At 44.7% G+C, this 15,983-nt stretch overlaps 1 protein-coding gene across 3 annotated transcripts in view; it reads left to right on the plus strand.

Annotated features, from left to right (window-relative positions):
* LOC119457096 (coagulation factor IX-like) overlaps positions 1-15,983 on the plus strand; it is a 131,769-nt gene that overhangs the window by 102,431 nt on the left and 13,355 nt on the right. For all 3 annotated transcript variants that reach the window (XM_049665106.1, XM_049665105.1, XM_037718924.2), the window contains exon 5: positions 12,552-12,817. In XM_049665106.1, the coding sequence (XP_049521063.1) occupies positions 12,552-12,817 (266 nt within the window). The remainder of the gene's footprint in view (positions 1-12,551; positions 12,818-15,983) is intronic.

A 15,983-nucleotide genomic window follows, 5' to 3' on the forward strand; every position in this document is an offset into this window, starting at 1 on the left:
ATCAAGTTAGAAGTTAGGGCTTGTCCCCGTGTGCCTCTTTCTTTGTGTATATGTTTTAGTTCGCGCTACTATGACCTGATGATGCAAAACCAACTAGCCCAATCTTTTACCTTACTAACTGACCAAAGAAAGAAAATGTGGAGTTATTTAACTTGTTTATTGTATGCACTGCGTATTTTTTACGTTGTGGTGTTACTGTGAAAACGTTGCTTGACAAGTATTTTTTTATGTTCTAGTGCTTGTATGAGAAGGTTATTTGACATGTAATATTGAACCCTGTATGTTGTAGGTTAGGCCCATTCAAGAGCTAAGGAGTAGCCGGCGCCTTATTTGTGCGTCAACATCTCCTTATATCATATTCATAAAAAAATATAAAAAGTCGCTTGCTAGAGTTCGCCCCGTCACTACTCGTCTACACGGCTTTGGTATCGTGTTGACGCAATACCAATGCATATGACGTGCACCTGTATTTGGCCGAGGTTGTCACGTGATTTCGTAACACGATGGGACAAATATCACCCACCCGTAAACTGTGCGCTTTAACAATGGCCAGAGCAAAAAAAAAAAAAAAAGGCGTATGGCCCAGAAGCCGGGTGATTAAACTTGTATCCCTTGTTTCTAGCTGACACACAGAGCTGAGCCGACTTCGTGACATGTCCCTCAAAGCTGGCGGCACGATGGAAGTAATCAAGTTGTGCACATCAGCAGTGCAACACATGACTGCGTCACTTTGCTGTGTCCACTGTTTTTCTCCCGCCTTCTGCCACAGGCTTCAGATATTTCATAACCGCCGAAAATTTCTTATTCTAGAGAGTGATATTTTCGCAGGCGTCACAGAAAATCCGCGATTGCCGTCACAGGGACACCCATTGCTCTTCTAGTTTACAAGTGCTCCTCTTGTCACCATCTCAAAGAGTCTCTCGTAGAAGCTCCTACTACTCTGTCTGCTCCTAAAAGTCTGCCCGTGATTCCTACCACGGACAGACTGTTTCGTAACAAATCTGCAACAAGCAAGCTATGAGCTTATAAGTAGAGTTGTCGTAAATAAGAACTCAAGAGAATTTCAAGGGCAACGTTAAATTTACAAAATATTAACACAATGCGGTGTTTGCGCTTCTTTATCGCTATAAACTTTACGGCAGTGGCGGATTGCTTCTGCACCGCAGGAGCAGCAACATTTCGTGGCTTAATCCGGCTCGCTGTATCGAATTAAGGCATGCCCAGAGCAGTGTACTCGAACATTCCGTACACTCTACTACGAAGTTGACGACTCGCACGGTTTTCAAAAACTCGGGCAGGGTAAGGCCAGTCGCCCGCGGCTTGCAGCAGAATCCCCCAGCTGACGTCACACGTGAGAGGGCGCCACTCAAGTTACTAGAGAAAAAATGTCTTACCTTTCTCAAGGAGTAGAGGCGGAGTCAAGTACCGACAGAAAGCGCATGATATCGGTGCATGATCGGTGCCGAGTCCCTCTATTATGCCGTGCAAGCTTGAATCAGTCCATCCTCAACATTAATTAGGCTTGCAGAGATACACTTCAGTGCATGCTTCACGTAAACTAGAAATGGTTTTAACTCCAATTAATTATATTTCTGCCATTTTTTGTTGGCTGACAAAAGTGACTGGATATTTATTTTTTGTCTGGATCTTACACCATATTTTTTAATCATGTGCACTTCTCTTTTGGCTTATTTTATACATTACATTCTCTTGTGATTGTGCCAGCCTCAGTCACCAGTCTTCGCTCCCAACAGCCTTCCTCTTATACATTTACCGAAATTGCTATAAACTCAGCTGAACGAGTCTGTCTCTAAACTTTAAGCAGAGAACTTTGCCCCAATAGGCTTGCTCTTGCGTTTCGCTGATATTTTTAGTGACTCAAATGCCGCATGAGTTGTCTAAAATGTGTTCGAAGCGCTCGGCTCTTTTATTTCTTTTTCGTCACATTATGTCTAGGCACGCCATGTCAGAACTGCGTTTGAAATACAGCCATAAGGTGTACTTCTCTGTTTCACACATAGCCTGTGTTTCCGCTGTTAATAAAATGTTACTCGTATTGAAGGCTTTTTCCGGATTGGGACACGCTAAACATTGTGGTTAATGTGATTTGTCGTTTATGTGGCTGAACGATGAAACGGGCTAAAACTTTTCCTCCTTTTGTTTCTTGCAAACAGCACTAGATAAGCTTCTCTAGAGTTACCTTTTCTTATTTTCGTAGTATGAAATTGCATACAAATATTACGTTTAAGCGGCAGATGGAATCACGAAGACGTCAAATTTGACCAAGACAGTGCCCTTGCGCGTAAATCTGAGCAGCGTTTGTTTCATGAACAAAACCTAGCGACAACGCCTTTCAGTTCAGCGTTGTTCGACGCAGAAGCTGGCTATGAGCGCGAATTACGAAGCTGACCAAGTAGGCTGGCAGAAATTCTTAGCATACATCTAAAGCAAAGAGCGACCGATCCGTTCCCACCGAAATCAGTCGGGGTGCGATCAGACTGCGCGAGAAGTTCTCGGAAGAAACCGAGGCACTGCCTTGGGAAAGAAAGCGAGCTGGTCCAAATATCGCACCGCGGCACCTCGCTTCTGCAGCGCTCCACTCTGGAATACGGGTCACGTTCGCTTATCGCCTGCGCGGAAGGTTGTATCCGGATGAACGGCCGGTAGGCACCCGTTAACTAAAAACAGCCCACAGCAACTTGACTGAAGGAAACAACATAGCGAATTTTAATGTGAGGAAGGGCTATAGTGACGCTTGCGGACATTCGGCGCGAAGCCAATACAGCCTCAGGTATTTATGGTAGCGGTCCGCGGCGTGTGGCTATACAGAATCGAGAGGGGATCATGTATAACTCGTGCCTGAGGCTGTTCATTCAATTCTCGTCAGGTATAGTCCACCAACGCGAAATACATGCTATCGGTACGATAACCGTGAACTTCCATAGAAGGAAAGAAAGCCGCTATAAGCATATATGTAATAGACAAATAGGCACAAACTATGGAGGAGAGGGCCTTGGGCCAGCTGGTGCCCCCACGCCCTCGGACTTCCCATGCGAGTGGGCAGGGTAGGTGGTATAACAGAGAGTGTGCGAGTCTTTCCAACACTCGCCGTGGAATGTGCAACCGCAGTATAACGTAGCAGTAAAGGTATCTAGATATAGTGTAAGTAGGTAGATTATACTATAGACATCTTTCATAACGACGACGACTCTGTGCGCACATTAGGTTTCCGCCACCATCGTGAAGGGCAAATGTGCGGATGAGCCTGCAGGACACGCGTATAGGAAGTTTGTGGGCCGCGCAGGCTCTGCTACAGTCGTGTCGACCGTTCGCTCGTATTTCAGGCTTAATTGTAGAAGTTAAGAACAGCTAAAAGGAATGTGTACAGCACACACATGGTATAGTTATCCGTATTTCACGCTCATAAGCTACAGCGCCGCGTGAGATACGCCTCACTCTCCTGAAGCCGTGCTGGCGACAGCAGCCACGCTTCTTGATCAAGATATGACGGGCAGCCGCGGTGGCTGCGACAAGCTGACCCGATCGTGTGGCCGAATACTAGCACTTCCGAGGTCCCTTTGGCCGTGCTATTGATGACGGCGCTGAGTTGCTAAACCAGTACATACGATATCGCAGCATGCCGCGCTTCTTTTTTCGTGTAATTTGCTTTGATAGAATCGGGAACGACCTAATACTGACAAAAGTTGTAGTTCCTGCAGCTAAAGTGTCTTCCCGTCGCCACTTCTGCATTGTAGTAAACGGCGCCTTCGAGGCGCAAGCGCGAGAAAATGCCAAAATATATTCTACCTATCGTGTTGCGCGGAACCAAGCTTGCGCTCGCAGACGCGTTATACAGCAGAACACCCTATGTGTATGTCTGAACGCCTCCAGCAACCTCATTGAGACCTGTACAGCAGAACCCGCACGGCCCACAAACTTCCTACGTGCGTCCCGCACTCGCCCGCAAGTCGACCAATATACAATATATTGATAGAAGTTTTAAACACAAAAGTTAAGATCGAGATCAGATAGACATAAGGCTAGATGGCGATAAATGTAGTACAACCTGAATAAATCAAGGTGACTTTTCCCCCCCCCCCTCCCCCCGTTTCAAAGGGGATGCCAATAAACATCATCATCATCACCCTTCACAATGGTGGCTGGAACCCAATGTGCACACAGGGTTGTCGGCATTATGCAAGAGGTTTATAGCTTTAACTGGGGGTTCTATGGAACAAGTTAGAAGCAGGACGCTTCCGGCATACTTTATTTCACTTTTCACAAAATAAATGTGTTGTAACACACCGGAACTAATACGTTAAAAAGCTAGAAAAAGTTCGTAAATAAGGACATAGAATAAATTACTACATACATACATACATACATACATACATACATACATACATACATACATACATACATACATACATACATACATACATACATACATACATACATACATACATACATACATACATACATACTACATACATACATACATACATCATACATACACATACACACATACATACATACATACATACATACATACATACATACATACATACATACATACATACATACATACATACATACATACATACATACATACATACATACATACATACATACATACATACGACGATTATGTTAGCTAACCTGGTGTTCTACCTACAAGGCACGGCGAAGGTCTGGTATGATAACCACGAGGAAGAACTTAACGACTGGGACACGTGCAAGCAGAAGCTGAAGGACTTGTTCGGCCGTCCCGCCGGGCGGAAGAGCGCCGCTAAGAAAGAGCTAGCGACCCGGTGCAACCGTCCACAAAATCATACGTATCTTACATCCAGGAAGTGCTGGCCGAAGAAAGCAGTGAAATCTGCTGCCTCTTTTTATTTCGATCGCAACCAATTTATGATGGAGATCCATCATTGGATCTCCATCATAAATGGAGATGGAGATGGCATCACAAATATGAATTTATGATGCCTATCTCTCGCTCTTATTTTCTCCTGTGCGAAATTGTGCTGGTGATGTACGTTTTCCAGCTGAAACCGAATTTACGAAAATCAATTCGGCATGTCTTTTTTTCTTGTTTTTTTTTCTTTTCAACCGAAAATGCCGAACCCTCGCTATGACGCGCCCAATTAAGTCGCTAAGCACAACAGCGTCAGGTTTCTCGAGTACGCACACAATAAAGCATTGTTCTACCACACACGTTACCACAAATCAGTCGAATTTTCTGCGTGACTCGCCGCCATATCGACAGACGACGGCAACGACGGGGGACCTTCGTCATGGCTTGTCGCCTTCTATAATATGTTCGCGGTCGCGATTGGCCCGCGTCTGTTCTTAAAAACCACTGCAGCGTAAAACTATTTTATGAATATGGCCTTGATGCCGAAGGCTGCATCCTTTTCTTTTTTAAATGATCAACAAACACAGTTACAGAACTTGAGGTTAACTTGTAAACGTGTACCAAGAAAAACTGCAGAGTCGCAACGGGAAATGCTATCACATGATAACATGAGAGGTTGAGCAGACTTTTCTGAACTGATCTAAAAAGAATTAACTTTGTCTCACAGGGAAGCGATGGAGTGAGGTGGAGGAAAGGGGTGTTAAAAACCGAATGATCGCTACACCTGTCATTTACTTATGACAGTATTGAGCTTTACACTCAATACTGGTATACGTATGTATATGTAGTTTGTCAGTTTCTGGAACGCAATCAAACAGTTCTATCGCTTCCGGCATTCGTTAACATAATTAATAACAAGTAATAAGGCCGAGATGGAGCCCTAAATTAAAAAATTAAATTATGGGGTTTTACGTGCCAAAACCAGTTCTGATTATGAGGCACGCCGTAGTGGGGGACTCCGGAAATTTGGACCACCTGGGGTTCTTTAACGTGCACCTAAATCTAAGTACACGGGTGTTTTCGCATTTCGCCCCCATCGAAATGCAGCCGCCTTGGCCGGGACTCGATCCCGCGACCTCGTGCTCAGCAGCCCAACACTATAGCCACTGAGCAACCACGGCGGGTGAGATGGAGCCCTGTGGTACATCCGTTAACTACATTTTGTAAAAACACTTCGGCAGAACCCATCTCACGATGACTGTAGACGGTAATATTAGCATTAGCATTGAATCAATATAGCGACACAGCGCGTTTGGCACCGTCGAAACGAGTTATTAGGCGTCTAATGAAGCGGGACTCCTCTTTCTAGCTTCCGTAAGAACACTTGGCGACATCTAGCGCAGCCGCCGCGAAGACTGGGCGTGACCTCCGAAATGCATGGCACGCCGGTGCGTGCGAACGCCGAGAAACGTGTCATGCGGCAACCGGGCTCCTCTCTCGAGCTGCTTTCTGGACACGCTTCGCCATCTGGTGGCACTGTCGAGAAGTCTGCGCGCGTGGCCTACGAAGACGAGAAGCGTGTCGCGCTGTTGCTTGCGAACGCTGAGAATTGTTCCCTCGCTTGCCGCACACTCAGTGGCACATATACTCAGTGACCCAAGTTGGCACTGTCAGTCAGTCAGTCAGTCAGTCAGCACACTGTCAGCAAGTTGGCGCTGTCATACGTCACTGTCAGTAATATAATTTCACGATGATATAGCGTAGGGTAACGTACAAGAACTGCGCTTGCTTTGCCGATGATGAGACAGAAACGACTGCGTAATAGATTTTAATATGCGTGGGCGGTTTAAACGGCTATGGGGATGACCTATAAGGGTAGATGTATTCGTGAAGCAAGTATAGAAGAGCTGTGCGGCGAATGTCAAGGGGTTCTAATGAATTCACTTTTTATGTGGTTCACTTGATCATGAGGATAGGAATTATTTGAGATCAGACTATAGCTTCGTCTGTTTTGAATTCGCTCATATCTGATAAATTAGTTTGGTAACACCACTGGAGCAAAGTCAGACTGCAAACAGAAATAAATAGGTTAATCTACGGCCGTCAAGCCGGTACTTTAAAACGTTGCACCGTAAGTATCCCAATGATGAGTATCCCAATGAATGAGCGGTAGTATACTACCGCTATCAGCCCATACATGAGCAGACCATGGTATACTATCTGAGATGTAAACATCTACATATAAGACGTAGTTCGGTTATAGTCGTGTGGTATTAATGCAATAAGTAAACAAGAATTTACATGTTTACGAGAAAGCGAGGTCGCTTTGGATTTCGATAAGTTGCAGCTAGAATATAATGTCAGGCGAGTTGGTTGGCTATTTCGAGCGCAACTTGAGACGGGACAAATGAATAGACTAAAAAAGACAGAGCGATGACGTGCTATAAAGTTTACAGCTCTATCTTGTCAATTCGTTTGTCCGTTTTTTTTTTCGATGTGGAAAACCTATGATCTAAATAATTAAAAATTGTCATTTTATGAAGTTTTAAACAATTTCGTTCTTTTCCCTCGCAATATTGCCCCCTCATTCAAGTGGTTGTGCGAACAGGCTAAATTAAGCTAATTATTTTCATACAACAAATTGCTAGTAAAAATAAAGACTGACAAAGTTAGTATAGAATACACAAAAACGTTTGAAGTCAGAAAGACGATGCTTAGATAAATCGGTAGGCAGGGCCGGACTTAAGTGTCATATATAAAAAGTCCTTCGTTTTCGGGTACAACTCGATAATTCCTGTTTTTTTTTGCACCCCGAACAAGCTTTACGAAAATCGGGTAAAAAAACTGTCTTATGAAAGAACATCTCGCCTACTTGGGTCACTGAGTATATGTGCCACTGAGTGTGCGGCAAGCGAGGGAACAATTCTCAGCGTTCGCAAGCAACAGTGCGACACGCTTCTCGTCTTCGGAGGTCACGCGCAGACTTCTCGACAGTGCCACCAGATGGCGAAACGTGTCCAGAAAGCAGCTCGAGAGAGGAGCCCGGTTGCCGCATGACACGTTTCTCGGCGTTCGCACGCACCGGCGTGCCATGCATTTCGGAGGCCACGCCCAGGCTTCGCGGCGGCTGCGCTAGATGGCGCCAAGTGTTCTTACGGAAGCTAGAAAGAGGAGTCCCGCTTCATTAGACGCTTAATAACTCGTTTCGACGGTGCCAAACGCGCTGTGTCGCTATATTGATTCAATGCTAATGCCTGCTTTGCAAATCCCGGCACATTTCCCCGCCGTTTTTATCAACCCCCATCTCGGTCGTCTCGTTCGCCCGTTCCTAGCCACCGGTTCACATTTGTTCTCGTGTGGTTAAATTTCTATGAGGTAACACGAATAAACTCTACACTAATTATGATTATCTAATTAGCGCATACTAATTACTATGTTGCACATACCTGTCCCCAAAGTGTACCAAACAGAATACTGTACGGGCATGAACGTGCTCTCCACCCTGGTCCCGGTAATGACGATACATCAGCAATCCTACAAACAATTGCTGCGGCGATATCCCGTCTTGAACTCTCGCAGAATACTGTACTTACTGAGCTTTCGAGCATTCGTAGCGCACAGAATAGCATCGAAAACCACGTCAGCACTCTTTCCCTGTGGTTTGATGCCTTAGAAAAAATAGTACAAGCAGGTCAAGCCAACGGACAAACTTCATCCCTAAGCTCGAACGATGAAATTACCAGGCTCTCCTCCGAATTAAAAATACTAACGGAAAAGTGCGACAACGCAGAAAATCGCTTGCGCAGGTCTAACTTTATCTTTTTTTGGTATCGCGGATTCGAAGGGCGAAACCTGGGAGCAATCGGAGACGCATGTAATCTCCTTTTGCTCACAGCATCTTGGACTGACGATAAACAACGACGATATAGAACGTGCCCACCGAATGGGCCGTTTCCAGGTATCTAAACACCGTCCAATCAATGTCAAACTGGCACATTTTAAGGTCAAGTCAAAGATCCTGGCAGCAGGGTCGAAGCTGAAGGAATCAATACTTTCGCTTAGAGAAGATTATTCGGCGCCCGTTCGATTAGCCTGTAAAAATTATACTCTTTTGCTAAGGAAAGGGACGCCACGTTCAAAATACGTTACGACAAGTTGCTGATCGACAAGAAGCAATACATATATAATGCTGCTATGGATTCCATTATCTAACTTGCTTCATAGCGGTCACCGTCCGCTACCAAACCCCACCTTACGCCAGCTAAGCCTTTGCGAAGTTCACATGTCACCCCATCTTATCATAATATGGCTGTCATGCTCACGAACATTCGCAGCTACTTACCAAGGAAAGAAGCTATTGAAGCCCTTCTCCAAGATAACTGCTCGGATATTGCAATCCTTACGGAGTCATGGCTTACCGTATTCAAGACAATGAACTCCTCGACGACAGTAAATTGTTCAGTGTCTACAGATTCGACAGAGTTGGCCGAAGAGGAGGCGGTGTCCTGGTTCTTGTTAAAGCAACGGTCGATTCATATTTAGTACCCGTGCAGTGTAGCCTCGAACTAGTGTGCGTTAACCTGTCTCTTCCATTTCGCAGAACCATACTTATCGCCTGCTACCGACCGCCAGATTCTGATTGTTATTTTGTCGATTAATTGTAGTACGTCCTCTTACATCTGCAGTCCCTCTATCGCCACGCTAACTTTGTCCTCTGTGGAGATTTTAATTATCCCGATATCGATTGGGAGCAGTTGTCAGCATGTTCTCGCCAGTCAAAAAAGTTTTTAGAATTAATTATTACCTTCAATCTTGTTCAGTCTGTTAAAACTCCAACGCGTGGTACCAACATTCTTGATCTTGTATTTGTCTCGAAACCAGAGTTGTGTCAGGATCTCTCATGCACTAGGGGCCTTAGTGATCACAACGTGTTATTTTTTAATTTGGCCATTTCAATCCCTACCCGCAAGCCATCATTAAAATTTATTCGCGACTATAACAAAGCCGACTATGCGAAAATTAACCGGGATCTGGTAGAGTTTTTTCATCAGTTCAGTGAAAGTGCCTATTCTTGAACAATGAATACTAACTGGCTGCTTTACAAGGAAAAAATACTGTCGCTCATTGAATCACATGTACCTCTTATCTTCATTCGTGGTGATGCTGATAAGCACTGGTTTTCAAACGCTCTTCGACGGCTATTAAATAAAAAAGCGTCTTTTTCGGGCCGCCAAAAATGCAGACTCACAATCGAAATGGGACAGGTACTCTGAATGCCTCCGTGCTTATACGAATCTTTTAAGGCGGTCGAAAATGAAATTTTTTCATGAAGACTTACTGAGTATCATTCGAAATAACCCCCAAAAATTCTGGAAGGTACTGTTACCGAATCACAACTCGCCACAAAATATTATTTTACATGAACAAGATGGCTCAAACATCCCTGCTGATCGCTGTGCAGATGTTAGGAATACCTACTTCTCTTCCGTTTTTACTCACGAACCAGTCCTTAATGTACCCCGCACGCACAGCCATTATTTCAGCCAGATGCCTCCGATTTTCATTTCAGCTGAAGGCATAGCTAAACTTATCGATAGCTTGAAGCCATCTAGCGCTCCCGGACCTGATGACATAACTACAAAGATACTAAAGGGCATTAGGGAAGTATCATGCCAGATATTACAAATAATCTTTAGTCAATCAATTTCCACTTCTTCAATTGCCGATGATTGGAAACTAGGCAAGGTTGTTCCGGTTTTCAAGGCCGGCGACCGTTTGGATCCATCAAACTACTGCCCAATTTCATTAACATGTATTGTTTGTAAAATGCTAGAGCATATAATTTACTCACAAGTCGCTTCTCATCTGGACAGTAATTCTTTCTTGTTTCCCAAGCAACATGGTTTGCACTCTGGATTTTCTTGCGATACACAGCTTTACGAGTTCACCACCGACCTTAACCTAAACCTAGATTCTTCATTTCAAACTGACATTATCTACCTAGATTTTTCTAAAGCATTTGACCGGGTTCCACATCAACGCCTGATGGCTAAACTTTCCTCCCTCTCCTTAGATTCCTTAATACTGTCCTGGATTTCCTCGTTCCTTTCAGATCGCACTCAGTTTACTGTTGTTGGCAACCATCGCTCAAATACCTCCAGTGTTATTTCAGGCGTACCTCAAGGTTCTGTCTTTGGGCCCCTTTTATTCTTAATCTTTATAAACGACCGCCCTAGTGGTATTTCGTCCTGAATTCGCCTTTTTGCGGACGATTGCGTCCTTTATCGTCGCATAACTTGTACCACTGACCAGTCACTCCTGCAGAAAGACCTCAGCATGATAGAAACCTGGTGCGCCCTCTGGCTAATGAAACTGAATGTATCCAAATGTAAAAGCATGCAAGTGTCGCGAAAGCGATCCATCCTAAATTATTCATACTCTTTAAACTCCACGAGCCTTGCATGTGTTGATTCGTACCGATATTTAGGTGTCCTTATCAAAAACAAATTAAACTGGTCAGAACACATATCACGAAACTAGTAGCAGCCACATCGAAAACACTTGGTTTCATTAAACGGTCTCTTTCTTTATCCCCAAGTTACATCCGCAAACTTTCCTACGAGGTATACGTTAGACCTAAACTGGAATATGCCTATGCGATATGGAGCCCTAACCAAAATTATCTAATTGAATTACTTGAAAGCATCCAGAATCGGGCAGCTCGCTTCATCTGCTCTGAATATGATACTCGGGTTAGCGTAAGTGCCATCAAATCATCCATCAGTCTCGACTCATTAGCTAAACGAAGAAAGACAGTGCGGCTGGCACTGTTTCATAATATATATTACCATCGCCCTGACCTTCGAACCTCCCTTTTAGTACCACCTGTGCGAACATCACGTCGGCTTTTCAATTCCATGAGTGTGCAGCGTGTAACTGGCTCTACAAATGCATTTAATAAGTCATTTTTACCCCTGGCCATAGAAGAATGAAACTCGCTTCCCGAATCAATTGCAAGTCCATGAACGTGACAATTCTAACTTCAGGCGGTTAGTGTCAGCTCACTTTTCTAAACTAAAGTGATCATCAGCAGATGTCTTCCTTTCCTTGCTGAACCAAATGTCAAACTGGAATCTCGCTTTGTAGTTGATCCTTAATCTTATTTATATATAATATTTTGTCCTGTACGTTTACAATTTTTATTGTACACTGTGCTATAAAACGCTGTGCTCTCATTTTCCTCGCTTCAATATAGTTGTATTATGTGACCACACCTTCTTGTCCTTGTAATTTTGTGCTTGTAATATCACTATATCATTGTTTTGTAAACAGAAGCGGAGATGAATTACATGATGGTTTTTTTATGCTCTATTGAAATGTACAATCTTAACATGCCTCCTTGTTTGTGATATTTTATTGTTTAATAACATGACCGCGCATATATTTTTCTTTCGATACCCTCCCCTTATGTAATGCCCAAACCCAGGGCCCTTAAGGGACAATAAATGATGATGATGATTTGCTTCTAATTAAAGCATTTGTATATTACTTTTCACCTACCAGCAGCCGTCGGCTCGCGGATTATATTCGTGTCTTGTCAATTATCCTCGACTGGGTCACGTCTAGAATTGTGTCAGATGTCATGACAGAACAACGCGATGTCCTTGCATGTCTTCCTGTCGGTCCCATGCAGTAAAACGGCGTCCATGCTGTCGGTGAACGTGGGCGACTACAACCTGTCATCGAGCGACGACGCCCAAAATGTGGTGCGCAACGTGCTGAGATTCATACAGCACGAGGAGTATGTCATCTCCACGTACGACAACGACATAGCCGTGCTCACGCTCGTGGAGCCGGTGCCGTGGGAGTCTCTCACTACGGTAGTCCTCCCACCTGTCAACTCGGACCTGGCGCAGGACACCACGGTCTGCGTCATGGGCTGGGGAAGGCTCCAGTATGGTACGTCGCGCAACCGCGGCCCCCAAATTTTCTATCTTGTGTTCTAGAGCGATATTTGCTGTTTAATTACTAAATGAGCTGCAGTGTCAGATGGCGATTTATTGGCGGTGGCGGTTCTTGGGGAGTACCTGATACGAACTGTCAGGAGTACCACTGGATACCACTGCCGCAAACGCCGAACTCGCAGTGTGTAGACGATATTTGCTGCTTTTTGTGGTGCCGTCCTATCGCGCTCACAAAAGAAGAAAAAAATTCGGCAGAGACACTTAAGATTGCTTACGTGTGGGAATGCGAAAGCATTAAAGTCCTTTTGGTGAAATGATTTCTCTTTTTTTTTTTTTCTTTCGCGCGTTGCTTCTCAGCGCAAGCTCTCGCCTGTGTTCTAACTGCATGCGCCTCGGTAAGGTCAAATGAAAACACGCCAAGCGCCTCAAAGCACTCGCTTGCCCGCGAGGAGTTCATAACTCGAAGGACCACTCAGCGGCGGTCAATTGGACATGAATACTTTTTATTTCATACACTCAATTTTTACACTCATGACGTGACGCCACCTCCTATCCATTGGCTGCGTCGTCACGTGCCTAACGACGCACGCACTAGGCCACACGTTTAGTCAGCCAGATGGCTGCGACGTGACGTGCGCAATGACGCACGCACTAGGCTCACCTTTAGCCAACCAGAACCGTGGCGCCGCCGTGAGGCTGTTTCAGCTTTCCCACTTTTGAAAGCTCGTTTTTCCTTGGAGTACTTGTCTGCAGCTAATAGAGGAAAGCTGTACAAAGATCTATGTGATGTGATGCTACGAGTACCTTTGTACCGGTCCGTATACGGTGCAGGTCCAGAAGGTGATGTTTTGTAAAGAGCAAAAAAGATGCCAATTCGTTCCTCAGCAAAAACTTTCTTTTTCCAGCTTCACAGCAATACGTTGTCAGTTAAGCCCTGGCCTCTTCATGAAGGAAAAGGCTTTTTGTTGCGTGGTCTGTTGACTGTCTTTTGTGCAAAAAGCCTGAGACCATTGAACATATCTTCCTCGAATGCTGGGATGCCATATTACTGTGGGATATCCTACAACGAACCTTAACAAAGGACATCCCGTTGTCACATCGAGGCATCCGGTTTTTACCTGTCCCAAATTTTGGAAGCATACCCCTGGATATGATCATAGTACTGGGCCTGCACAGTCTATAGAAAGTGCGTATGGCAGTCCGGAATGCTGACATAGATGCTCGCCCTGCAAGGCAGTACTTTATTAAGAGCATCTTATATGTTATAGATGTACTCAAAAGTCAAAATGACCCCCCGGAGTGGATCAGTACGATAGATGAACTTGCTAACTTGAGGCGTTTTTAATGAGCGCTCCACCCAATGTCGGTGGGTGTTTACTTTAAACATTTCCTGCACAGAGTTCTTTCTTGTTTTTCGCCAAGCAGGCAATAAAAAAAAAAGAAAAAGAAGAACCCCGGAGGCCCAGGTTTGATTCCCACCCAGGCCGAAGTTTTAGCTAATTTTCTTTTCAAAGGCATTAATTAACTTTGTTTCCAGGAACCTCACTGAGAAGTTTGACGCCAATCCGAGTATCTTTTAGTGTGTTTTTACTCTTTGCCGTCGGCAGTTTTTGGTACCATATTTCGGTCGCGCCGCCAACGCCGGATTTTCGCGTAATGGGGCATATAATGCTTTCGCATTAAAAACCAAGTTTGGGAACCGCGTTATCACAGGGCACAGTGACCGCCTTTCCTGACAGAGTCGGCTAAACAAGTCTTCTTAAATAAATTTAATGAATTCGCCTTTGAACGAATGGCTCCAGGCTGCACATATCACATTCTAGAAGTAGAAGCCAGTTCAAGACATGCCCATTTAACGCCACAAGTTCCCAAAACCATTCCACATTAAGAAAAAGAACTTGTTCATTTTTATTCCTAGCCGTGTACAGTACATTCGTACGAAAAAGCAATGAAATGTTATACTAAAAATTAATTAGTAAAGTAATTCATTAGTAATTACTACTACTACTACTACTACTACTACTACTACTACTACTACTACTACTACTACTACTACTATGGGCTTTGCATTAAGTTTCCCCGTTTAAATGAGCATTTCAAGGTGTCAAACTTAGCGCAGCAAAAAAACTGAACTCCATTCTCCCTGGCAGGTCCGACACCTGGCGCGGTTGCTGGGTCCGAGATAGCGTGCCCAGGAGCATGCGCGGCCTAATAAACATGCAAACTTGCGCGGGTTGCATTTAACCAGCGGTGACGTTCGTGAGCGTCTTCGTTATCTCGAACAGTCCGTGAGCGCGCTTCTGTTGCGAAAGGACCGGCGCGCGTTATCACCCCATACGCTTCATTCTATGGCATTTGCGGTGCCGCAAGCGACATCAGACCGAGTGCAGGTTAGGGTAAACAAAGGCGCTTTTCAACGTCACCCCTTGTCAAAAGCAGTTCTGCATGTCTATTAGACCGCGCATGCTCCTGGGCACACTATCTTGGACCAAGCAACGTTAACTGCCGCCAGGTGTGGCCCTGCAGAGCAAAGCCAGCGTTGTCGGGGATGGAAGTTAAGCAAAGATCAGTAGGCCGGTTGGCTTTGGGAGCCCACGGTAAAACCACAAATGAGGCAGTGCAGGGTGACATGGGTTGGGCCTCTTTTGAAGTCAGAGAAGCACAGCGCAAAATTTGTTTTTAAGAAAGGCTCAGGAACATGGATGAAAATAAGCGGGCGGCTAAAGTGCACAAGCATCTGTACCTGAAAAGCGTGGACACAGAATGGAGGAAGAGGTCAAGGAAGTTGGCAACCAAGTACAGGATAATCGAAACTGTATAAATAGACAACCAGGAGTCATCAGAAAGAAAGTGAGAGAAATAGAGACAGTGAATTGGATGCAAAGAATGGAAACGAAAAGGACAATGGAGATTTACAAGAATGAGAAGAAAGAAATTAGAAGGGAAAATCTGTACGATAACACAAAGGGCAGTGCCTTGCTATGTGCGGCTCGAGCCGGTTGCCTATAAGGACCAAAACATACCGGAGCAAATATTCGGAACTAGATGAGGCATGTGTATGCTGCAGTAAAGATCCGGAGACCACTCAGCACATCCTAATGGAATGCGAAGGGATTCACCCAGCGAGAACCGTAGGTAACGTACAACTTCCAGAAGCGCTT

Source organism: Dermacentor silvarum, chromosome 1 (assembly GCF_013339745.2).
Source record: "Dermacentor silvarum isolate Dsil-2018 chromosome 1, BIME_Dsil_1.4, whole genome shotgun sequence".
In the NCBI taxonomy this organism is placed as follows: domain Eukaryota; kingdom Metazoa; phylum Arthropoda; class Arachnida; order Ixodida; family Ixodidae; genus Dermacentor; species Dermacentor silvarum.